Here is a 12,209-nt window from a genome sequence, read left to right as displayed (position 1 = left end):
GCAGCTGAGAATAGAGGGTATGAGGGAAAACAATATTTACAATGTTTTTATATAACTATACACAAATGTTTTGCTTTTCAATTCTATTTTAAATGTAATAGGTTGTTTTACAAGGTGAGGGTTCACAATCAATTTAAAGTGAAACTATAGAAACCCTCTTTTTTTCCATCATCTGAGATATACCTTCAGAGTTTTGTTAGAGAACTTTTGTGAACAGACAGCATCATGAAGGCCAAGGAACACACCAGACAAGTCAGAGATAAAGTTGTGAAGAAGTTTAAAGCAGGGTTAGGTTATAAAACAAATATATCCTAAGCTTTGAACATCTCGCGGCGCAATGTTCAATCCATCATCCGGAAATGGAAAGAGTATGGCACAACTGCAAACCTACCAAGACATGGCCGTCCACCTAAACTGACAGGCCGGGGTAGGAGAACATTAATCAGAGAAGCAGCCAAGAGGCCCATGGTAACTCTGGAGGAACTGCAGAGATCCACAGCTCAGGTGGGAGAACCTGTCCACAGGACACCTATTAGGCCTTGTACACACGTCCGAGAATCTCGTCATGAAAAACCCGTTGTTTTCCCTGACGAGATTCTTGGCAAGAAACTCTTGCCGCGGGAGTGTACTTACTTTCATTTCAAAAGAACCGCGGTTCTCTTGAAAGGAAAGAACACGTTGAAGTTGACACCAAGCTATGCAGTGGAATAACGTCCTTGCAGGATGTCTCCAATTTACAAGCCGACCTCAATGCTCTGTCTAATTGGGCGACTAAGTGGCAGATGAGGTTTAATGTAGATAAATGTAAAGTTATGCACTTAGGGACTAAGAAAATGCATGCATCATACATACTAGGGGGAGTACAACTGGGGGGATCTGTAGTGGAGAAGGATCTTGGGGTTTTGGTAGATCATAAGCTCAATAATGGCATGCAATGCCAAGCTGCGGTTTCCAAAGCGAGCAAAGTCCTTTCTTGTATTAGGAGAGGTATGGACTCCAGAGACAGAGATATAATTTTGCCCCTGTACAAATCATTAGTAAGACCTCATCTGGAATATGCAGTTCAGTTTTGGGCACCAGTTCTCAAAAAGGATATCGGAGAACTGGAGAAAGTGCAGAGAAGGGCAACCAAACTGATAAGAGGAATGGAGGAGCTCAGCTATGAGGAAAGATTAGAGGAACTGAATCTATTCACTCTTGAGAAGAGGAGAATAAGGGGGGATATGATCAACATGTACAAATATATAAGAGGTCCATACAGTGAACTTGGTGTTGAGTTATTCACTTTACGGTCAACACTGAGGACAAGGGGGCACTCTTTACGTCTAGAGGAAAAGAGATTTCATCTCCAAATACGGAAAGGTTTTTTCACAGTAAGGCCCCATACACACGATAGAATCCATCCGCAGATAAATCCCAGCAAATGGGTTTCTGCGGATAGATCCTATGGTGTGTACACGCCAGCGGATCTGTTTCCGCGGAGAAATCTCCTCTGGGATGGATTCCAGCAGATCGGATATTTGCTGACATGCACAACAAATCCATCTGCTGGAATCCATTCCAACGGATGGATCCGCTCGTCTGTACAGACTCACCGGATCCATCCGTCCAAAGGGATTCCCCGCACGCGTCGTAATGATTTGACGCATGCGTGGAATTCCTTATATGACAGCGTCGCGCCCGTCGCGGCGTCATAATCGCGGCGACGGCGCGACACGTCATCGCCAGAGGATTTCCGCGCGGATTTCAATGCGATGGTGTGTACACTCCATCGCATAGAAATCTGCGGAAATCTTTGAGAGGATTTATCCGTGGAAACGGTCCGCTGGACCGTATCCGCGGATAAATTCTCTTGTGTGTATGGGGCCTAAGAGCTGTGAAAATGTGAAACAGACTCCCTCCAGAGGTGGTTCTGGCCAGCTCAGTAGACTGCTTTAAGAAAGGCCTGGATTCTTTCCTAAATGTAAATACAACTGAGTACTAAGATTTGTAGGTAAAGTTGATCCGGGGAAAATCCGATTGCCTCTCGGGGGATCAGGAAGGAGTTGTTTTCCCCTGCTGTAGAAAATTGGATCTCATGCTCTGCTGGAGTTTTTTGCCTCCCTCTGGATCAACTGTGGGTATGGAAATGGGTGTATAGGATTGTACTGTGTTTTTTTTTTTGGTTGAACTGGATGGACTTGTCTTTTTTCAACCTGACTAACTATGTAACTAAGTAAGTCATCGCGTATGACGAGCATGCGCTCGTCACATTCGATGCTGTTGCCGCCATCTTGCTTCACCCTACCTATGCCGTGGAGGCTACCACGCATGCGTCAAAGTCATTTGCATGCTTGGGTTTCCATGGCGACAGGTAAGTACACACACTCTCGAGTTTCTCGTCAGGAAACAGGCCGACAAGAATATCGACGAGAAAAAAGAGAGCAGGTTCTCTTTTTATCTCGTCGAGATTCTGGCCAGATTTCCAGACGAGAAACCTGAAAGCCTCGTACACACGAACGGGAATCTCGGCAAGAAGCAGTTTTCTTGATGTTTTTTGCAGAGAAACCCGGTCGTGTGTATGAGGCCTAAAGCCCTGTAAACACGATCAGTCCATCCGATGAAAATGGTCTGACGTACCGTTTTCATCGGTTAACCGTTGAAGCTGACTGATGGTCAGTCGTGCCTACACACCATCGGTTAAAAAAACGATTGTGTCAGAACACAGTGACGTAAAACACAACGACGTGCTGAAAAAAACAAAGTTCAATGCTTCCAAGCATGCGTCGACTTGATTCTGAGCATGCGTGGATTTTTAACCGATGGACATGCCTACAAACGATCGTTTTTTTCCTGTCGGTTAGGTATCCATCGGTTAAATTTAAAACAAGATTGCTTTTTTTTAACCTATGGATAAATAACTGATGAGGCCCACACACGATCAGTTTGGTCCAATAAAAATGGTCCATCAGACCATTCTCATCGGTTTGACCGATCGTGTGTAAGCGGCATTAGTCTTGCACTCCACAAATCTGCCCTTTAGTGAAGAGAGGCAAGAAGAAATTAATTGTTGAAAGAAAGCCATAAGAAGTCTCTCTTGTAGTTTGCGTGAAGCCATATGGGGGACACAGCAAACATGTGGAAGGTTCTCTGGTCAAATGAGACCAACCTTTTGGCCTAAAAGCTAAACGCTATGTGTGGCGGAAAACTAACACTGCACATCACCCAGAACATACCATCCTCACTGTGAAACATGGTGGTGGCAGCATCATGTTGTAGGGATGCTTTTCAGAGTTAATGAGAGATGGATGGGGCCAAATACAGTCTTAAAAGAAAATCTGTTAAAATCTGAAAAAGACTTGAGACTGGGGTGGAAGTTTAACTTCCAGCAGGACAACGACCCTAAACACACAGCCAGAGCTACAATGGAATGGTTTAGATAAATGTTTCTCAACTCTAGTCCTCAAGTACCCCCAACAGGTCATGTTGTCAGGCTTTCCATTATTTTGCACAGGTGATTTAATCAGTTTCACTGCCTTAGTAATTACCACAGCCCTTTCATCTGAGGGAAATCCTAAAAAAAGACCTGTTGGGGGTACGTGAGGACTGGAGATGTGAAACATTGTTTTAGATCAAAGAATATTCGTGTGTTAAAATGGCCCAATCTAAGTCCAGACCTAGATCCAACTGAGAATATGTGGCAATACTTGAAAATTGCTGTTCACAGATGTTCTCCATCCAATCTGACAGAGCTTGAGATATTTTGCAGAGAAGAATGGGCACTCTCTAGATGTGCAAAGCTGGTAGAGACATCCCGAAAAAGACTTGAAGCTGTAATTGCAGTGAAAGGAGGTTCTACAAAGTATTGACTCAGAGGGGCTGAATACAAATGTGCACCACACTTTTCACACATTTATTTTATAAAACATTTTGAAAACCATTTATCATTTTCCTTACACTTCACAAGTATGTGCCACTTTGTGTTGGTCTATCACAAAAAAAAACAAGAAAATACAATTAGGTTAAAAGGCTCATCAATAATATGACAAAATGTGGAACATGTCAAGGGGTATGAATACTTTTTCAAGGCACTATTATATAGCTACCAGCTTCCCAATTAGATGGCTTCCTTCACGGTTTGTAGATAGAAGCTATTCAGCACTGACTACATTTTTTTTAGTTCCGAGATGTCATGTGGCCAAATACTTAGAACCCCAATGAAAGCTGGTGCTGGAAGATATGTGCCTCAATAGACCTTGTCCCATAGGAAAACTCATCTTTTACTATACTCCACCAGTCATCAGAGCAAATAAGTAGCATGCTGATGGGCACATTTTATGTCAAGGGGCACTCTGGTGAGCACAGCAAATTATGCCCATCAGTGTGCCCCATAATAAATTATGCCCATCAGTGTGCAGCTTAGGAAACATGTGCCCCACATACCTTGAGCTCAGGAGTAGTCAGCACAAGTTGCAGTGGGGCGGAAAGCTGCGAGATATATCTCGCAAGTGAGAGTCAGGACAGGAGCCAGGAGCAGGGAGCCAGGAGCCGCGAGTAGCAGGGGGATGAGGTGGTGCGTGCACGTGATGATGCAGAATAAAAAATCAGAATAAGCGTATATTGATTGGTTTGCGCAAAAGTTATAGCATCTACAAAATAGGGGATAGTTTTATGGCATTTTTATTATTACATTTATTTTTCATTAGTAATGGTTGCGACATTATGGCGGACACATCGGACACTTTTGACACTATTTTGGGACCATTGTCATTAATACAGCGAGCAGTGCTATAAAATGCACTGATTACTGTGTAAATGACACTGGCAGGAAAGGGGTTAAACACTAGGGGGCGATGAAGGGGTTAAGTGTGTCCTAGGGAGTGATTCTAACTGTGGGGGGATGGGCTACCAGTGACCAGGGAACAGTAGATCCCTGCCATGTCACTAGGCAGAACAGGGAAATGCCCCATTCTGCGGCTAAATGAGATGATCGCGGGGCACCCGGCGGACACCGAGTCCGCGGGACCCGCGGGCATGCTCACCGTGCACGCAGCGGGGGCACATTCAAATTCAAAGCAATGTACAGGTACGTTGGTTTGCGCAGCCGTGCCATTCTGCCGACATATATGTACATGCGGCGGTCGGCAAGGGGTTAATGAGGCAAATTTACAGCCCCTAAAAATTTGATCCCTTTGAGAAGCTTGCTTGCTCATACTTAGACATAAATGCTCACCCATTCGCCATTCAACACAACAAATTCACAATGAACGAGCCGCAAACCAAAAGAAATGTTGCAAAATCTCTTTTTTTATTCAAAGTGCCACTATCAGAAAAAACATCTGTACTATGAAATGAAGACTTTGGATTCACATTCAAGACACACAAAAAAAAGGATAAAAGTAAAATAAACATGCTGCAATGATACCAATTTATTCCAAATAACAAAAGTACAACATATTTTATTTTCATGTGTCAACATTGAAACAACATTTGCATTTCTGTCACTCACTGACGACCATGGAAATGGCTTATTTCATTGGGTATCCCCGCAGGAGAAGAGCCACAATTCAAGAGACTGTTGCTTCGGGCCACAAAATGTGCCCTAATAGGTGGTAGGTTTACTGAAAGGAGACTTCCTTCCCAACATGTGTTATAGAAAAATATATCACTTCAGTATGTGCTTTAATGCCCCCTCCCCCAGCATATGCTTAACTCTACTTAAGTGTTGGGGCAAAGATAAATACCCATACTTGTGGGTATGGGGGGGAGTATGTGACTCAATACCCTTCCTCTCATGTGACAGCATTGGTGCTTGGTGATTGGCCCAACGCTGTCACCTGGGTATGGGGAGAGTATATGACTCAACATCCTTTCTCTCATGTGACAGCATTGGTGCTTGGTGATTTAGCCTAACGCTGTCACCAGGGATCAGGAAAAGTCTTCAGCCCTGTGTATGCTCTGTCTAGAGCAATTTGGCGTTTAAACATTCTTTTTGTTCCCAATGGTTCAAAAGAGGGGCATGGGAAGAAAGGGAAGTATGTGCGGCTGAGGAGGAGGCAAATTAACTGAACCTGATGTTTTTCCTTGCATAAACAAAGCTCAAGTTCACATTAAACCAAGTTGGGTGGACCAAGGCAAGAGTTTTAATCTGATTCTCCTCCATGCCCCCTATTTTTGCATGTTCTCCGTTCTTCTTGCAGTCCACAAGCTTGTGTGCCAGGAGTTCAAACCGTGCTAAACACTCTTGTCTGACACACTATAGGTAACATGGCTACAAAAGGACTAAAGGAGAAAGCAGTCAGTGGGGGGGAGCATGGAAGAAACCCAGACTAATTATCTTATCTTACGTCATCTAACTAAAAAAAAAACTTTGAATAGGCTTGTTCCTTTAAGGGGTAGACAACCTGTGACAACCAACTTATAGCTTGCAAACAGTTCCATCATACTTTACAATGACAGCCTACAGAAACTCTACCCCTACACAGCACTAAAGGAAATATTACCCCATCTTACCAAAAAAAAACTTTGAGTGGAGTGTTCCTTTAAGGCAGGGGTCTCCAAACTGTGGCCCGAGGGCCAGATGTGTCCCTTTGCTAACCTTTATCTGGCCCTTGGGGCACTATTCCTCCCACTGACACCAGCAATGGGGCACTATAATTTCCACTGATACCAATGATGGGATACTATTCCTCCTACTAATACCAATAATGGTGCACTACTCCTCCTACTGACTCACTGATGCTGGGTTCGGGACATTTTCCACCCCTGCTGGCCACAATCCGGCCCTCCCAAAGTCTGAAGGACAGAAGACTGGCCCTCTGTGTGAAAAGTTTGGAGACCCCTGCTTTAAGGGGTAGACAAACTGCGATAAAACCAACTTATAGATTAAAAGAGTTCCATCAAATATCACAATGGTAGTCTACAGAAATTCTACCCCTATAGAGCACTAAAGGGAATATTACCCCATCTTACTTCAGCCAACCCAAAAAAAAATATTTGAGTGGAGTGTTCCTTTAAGGGGTAGACAACCTGCGACAAAACCAACTTATAGATTAAAAGAGTTCCATCAAATATCACAATGGCAGTCTACAGAAACTCTACCCCTAAAGAGCACTAAAGGGAATATTTTCCCATCTTACTTCAACCAACCCAAAAAAAAATCTTTAAATGGAGTGTCCCTTGGGAAGAGAACCTGTGACAACCCACTTATAGAATAAAAGAGTTCCATCAAATATCACAATGGCATTCTACAGAAACTCTACCCCTACAGAGCACTAAAGGGAATATTACCCCATCTTAAATCAACCGATCTAACTAGGAAAAAAAACGTTGGAAATCCCTTTAAGTAGTAGACAACCTTGTAAACTGAATAGAGTTCTATCGCACTCCACATTAAAAGTCTACAGAAACTTTACCCCTACAGAGCAATTATACTGCCTCATTCGTCTACGGTAGCTCACCCCAGAAACGTTCACCTCTTGTACATAGTTTGAAAACCACAGCACACGTATGTAACAAGTATCATTGCCACACTATTAAAAATAATAAATTTATTGAATATACAAGCTAAAACAATCAATCTTAAAATAAATAGATATTCATTTTACACTGGATATAGTATATTACACTTCATCTTCTGTCTTAGTGAATGAAGCCTGGCCAATGCAACCGGGGAGGATAATTCATTTGCGTCTTCTTTCATAGTTATGTATCGTGTTTCTTTCTGCTGATCCTGAGGGGGGAAAATAGAAATCATTTAAAAAAAACAGCAAATCTAATCAACATATTAATGAAAAATATAGTTATTATTGTCTAAAATACATTGTATAAGTGCTCTGTTAAACTGTGATATTTTGTTAAAAAGAACGATTCACAATTGGGCTTTTGAAAGAACCTGACTAGTTAGCTCATATAAGACAAAATTATAGGTTTTGCCGTACAGCGGCAAATACAGGCAGGAGGAACTTACCTTCTCCACGCTCTTCCGCCATCTTGATCTGCCACCACATCACCCTAATGGTTTTGTACAGATTTTGACTTTGTGAAGTTCAAAGTTCTTACCGGATCCAGTAAGATCTTTTATTCTACCCCAAAAAAGTTTTGCAATTCATTGAAAAAGACTTTAATGCCACCTGTATAACTGTGCGTTATTCAATGTTTGCTTTGTAACCTGTTGCATATGTAAAATCCTCAATAAACTTGAGTTAAAAAAAAATATATATAAATGGGATGTTTACAAGCAGACATCTAATTCATTTTAGAACGTTTACTGGCCATGCAAGAACATTTAAGGACACATCCTGAAGGATCATTTCCATTACTAACAAACAAGCAATTAGTGATGCACAGTGGTTAGAAACTCTTAATGGGAAAGAAATATATATTTTATGTGGACCAGCTTGGGATTTTTTTTGTCTATGTTTACATCTATATGAAATGTACATCTATATTTATCAGCTCTAGGCTGCGGGAGTTGGTAATCATGTAGGTATGGGTCCCCCTCAAAATGAGCAGCCCCCCAAAAAAGTTGCTTCTGTATAGGACCTCGCTTTCTGCCTGACTGTACCTTTGTGGCCACCATACTTTAATATACTTAGTCCTGGAATATAGTTTTGTAATTAGATACTTTGTATACATTTTGTTGCTGTCATGTACATTTTACTACAATTTTGGGTGTACACTACGTAATATATGTTTGTATATTTTTTACTACATCTTTACAATGCATCACTCATTGTTACATCAAGAAATGTAATTGGTGTGCTAACTTTATTCATTATTTAATTGATTTGTTTAACGTAATCGTTTTTTTATTTAATAAACAAAAGGTGGCTCCAAAAAAATAAATAAAGTACCATTTCCTAACTGAGAAAATACATAGTGACAGATTAGGGTCAATTTCCCCCATGCTTTCCCAACAGCAGCTTCCAAAACACTGATCATCTACAGTAGCTGCTTTGTGCCCTTAAGGCTGCATTCACACCTGGGCGTAGGCGATTTGCTGCGTTTTTTACCGCAATTTGCCGTGACAAATTGCAGCGTTTTTCCCCCGCGGTTTTGTACAGGTCATTGGCATCAATGTAAAACGCCCAAGCCGCCCGATTCGCGCGTCAAAAAAGGGTCCGGGACTTGTTTGAAATTCAGGCGTTCAATGTTTTTTTCCTGACGAGATTCTGGGCTGTGTGTACAGGGCTTCAGACTGGGATGCCATTAAAGTTCATGTGGGTGTAAAGGCAGGTGTCCCAATATTTTTGGTAATATAGTATATATATATATAGCATATGCAATTGATGATTACTTGCACCTGCTTGGTATAATTGATTAAACATACACCTGACTCTAATCCTACTAAATGCCTGAATATATATATATATATATATATATATATATATATATATATATATATATATATATGGCTTTTTTTCAGGGGGAACTTGGTGGAAGTCAGTTCCACCACCTTTGGCTCAGACCCTTGAAGGGGGCCTGCCCACCACTTGTAAACACAGAAGTCTCGTTTCTGTGTTTACAAGTGACAGCTCTACACTCTGTGTGTAACCCCCCTGAACTCTGCACTCTGTATGTAATGCAATCCTGATATTTAATGCCCCTTGAAGACCCTCCTACTGTTCCTGAAATTTGACTGACCACACCCACTATTTGATGTGATTTGGAGGGTGTGTGTAGGGGGAGGGGTTTTGGGGGGTCTGGGTTGAGTTCCAGCAGCTATTGTTTGAGAAAAAAAAGCCCTGTGTGCAGGGCCGGATTGCAGACAAGGCCAACAAGGCCAGGCCTCGGGGCGGCAGTGGGTGCAGGGGCGGCACTGCGGCTGAGAGGAGAGGACACTTTCACTTTCATATCGGGAGTTCCCCCCTGTCATGCGGATGGCGAGAGGAGAAAAAACAGAGGGAAGAGGAGGTGAGATAGTTCTTGGCAGCAGCAACCCCCCTCCTGCTTTTCAATGTAATTTTGTAATTTTCGGCAGCAGCACCCCCAAATGCTCAATGTCATTTTTGGCAGCAACACCCCCCCAGCTTCTCAGTGTCCTGCCGAAAAAGTCCCCGGCGGATAATGTCCCGCCCGTACCGCGCAGGCGGGGGCGGCATTGAAGGACCCGGCCTTGGGGCGGCAAAGGGAGTAAATCCGGGCCTGGCTGTGTGTATATATATATATATATATATATATATATATGTATAAATATATGTAATGTAAATATAAATTTACTGTATTGTTTGTTTGGATTAGTTTAGTTGGTTAAAAAGTATCAACGTACAGGTGGCGCTGATTGTATAAACTTGATTTAAATATACATTTTCTAATGAAATATCTTTTCACATGATTGCACTCTTCTTTCTGTTTACGGATCGATTAATAGGAGGTGGCAGCACGTCCACGCAAACTAGCAAAAACAACAATTCTGCGGTGTGCTTTCATTCTTACGATGACAAACCTAGAAAATTAAGAGGCAGGCTTGATGCCAGATTATGTTTGTAAGTGATGTTAATCATCTCACTCCAAACTTTTTTTTTCCCCTTAATGACTTATGCAACTTCCCTTCCCAGCAATAAGCATTAAAACTCGACAACATCAAACACCCAAACTTTGGAGTAGTAACTGGCTCGTCAGCAAAAACCTCCCCTGCAGCCGTTGAGCAATTTGTCATCATTTGAATTGAAGCTTTAAAAAAAAAAAGAAAAAAAACTCGCTCCCTTGGGGTCCCTAATTAAGCACGGTTTGATCAGTAATGTACAAGCTGTACATACTTAATGGGAAGAAAAAAGGCATCAAAATAAACCAGGGTGCATTATTAATTACATGACGCCTGACATGCTCCTAAGATGACCCCTCTCAGTAGATCTTTGCCTTCAGAGGCCTTAGGCCTTCACTGAGTACACAGCACCCTTTATCATCAGAGAACGATCATTAGGGACACGGTGATGACATAACTGTTGAATGAAGCAGAATGGTGGCCGTCTGAACACACACACCAACCCCTTGTTACATAAATGTGAGCGAAATGGGTAAAAGATGGCTTCAGCTCCTGTAGAGAATTCCTGAGATGGGTTTTGCCCCTTTTCACTGACGCGTTTTTCCCTTTTTGAGGGCATTCGCGCAGTACTTTTTTTCATTGTTTTGGGCTGTTTTGTCAAGCACCTTGATTTCTTATAAGAGATAGATAAAAGCAATTGTTGCTAGTAAGGATCAAATCCCAGCTTTACGCCTGTGACCCTCTACAGATGTCTTCCTAGCAGATCTCTAAAAGTTTACAGAGGATGCTGTGACTTCTCTGCCTCCCAGCATGGAGCTTCTACAACATCCTTATGATTAATGGCAATATCTCTGAGGATCCTACATTATCAGGTTTGAGAACAGCTCTGATCTGAGTTGATTCTACACATGTTATATACTTTAGGATAACAAGGCAACTGTAAAGTTACATATTCCTGACCCCTGCACTCTGTATTCCGCATGTTCTTGACCCTTGCACTCTATACAGTACATATTCTTGACCCCTGCACTCTGTACTTTATATACTCCTGGCCCTTGCACTCTGTAAGTTACATATTATATACCCCTGCAGTCTGTACATTACATATTCCTAACCACTGCACTCTGCATTTTACATATTCCTGGCCCCTGCACTCTGTACATTATGTATTCCTGACCCCTGCACTCTGTACATTACATATTCCTGACCCCTGCACTCTGTACATTATGTATTCCTGACCCCTGCACTCTGTACATTATGTATTCCTCACCCCTGCTCTCTGTACATTACATATTCCTGACCACCGCACTCTGTATGTTACATATTTCTGGCCCCTGCACTCTGTACATTATGTATATCTGACCCCCGCACTCTGTACATTATGTATTCCTCCAGGGCTGGACTGGGGCAGAAACTTGGCCCTGGACTTCATCCAGACTGGCCCACTTTGACAGGTCTCTCCCATGGCAGCCAGGCAACTCCCACACCCCCCCCCCCCTCTCCAGCCACCCAAGCCCCCTCTCCCCCTTCACTAGCCACTAGCCATTCTACTTTTATTACAGTAGAACGGCTGGTACTGGTACTCTTATAGGCAGTACCAGTGGGGAAGCTAGACATTATTTAACCCGGGGGCAAAGAATCAGTTCCGTGCCCCCCCTTATGGGACAAGATTAGGCAGAAGTGAGAAACTCCCAGGCCATAGCTGTTGAGTCAGCTGTCTGACCCCTCCCCCCTGCTCTTCTGT

General features: G+C 42.6%; 1 protein-coding gene across 5 annotated transcripts in view; it reads right to left on the bottom strand.

Moving 5' to 3' along the window:
• Positions 1–6,710: 6,710 nt before the first annotated feature.
• Positions 6,711–12,209, bottom strand: part of TAC1 (tachykinin precursor 1) — an 85,461-nt gene continuing 79,962 nt past the window's right edge. For 4 of the 5 annotated variants that reach the window (XM_040352289.1, XM_040352290.1, XM_040352291.1 and 1 more), the window contains one exon: positions 6,711–7,711. In XM_040352289.1, the coding sequence (XP_040208223.1) occupies positions 7,662–7,711 (50 nt within the window). In that variant the 3' untranslated portion in view covers positions 6,711–7,661. The remainder of the gene's footprint in view (positions 7,712–12,209) is intronic. The other variant, XR_005749378.1, reaches the window with a different exon arrangement.

The sequence above is a fragment of the Rana temporaria genome, chromosome 5, assembly GCF_905171775.1.
Source record: "Rana temporaria chromosome 5, aRanTem1.1, whole genome shotgun sequence".
Classification (NCBI taxonomy): domain Eukaryota; kingdom Metazoa; phylum Chordata; class Amphibia; order Anura; family Ranidae; genus Rana; species Rana temporaria.
Note: the sequence above shows the minus strand (reverse complement) of the source record. Positions and strands in the feature narration are given on the sequence as shown.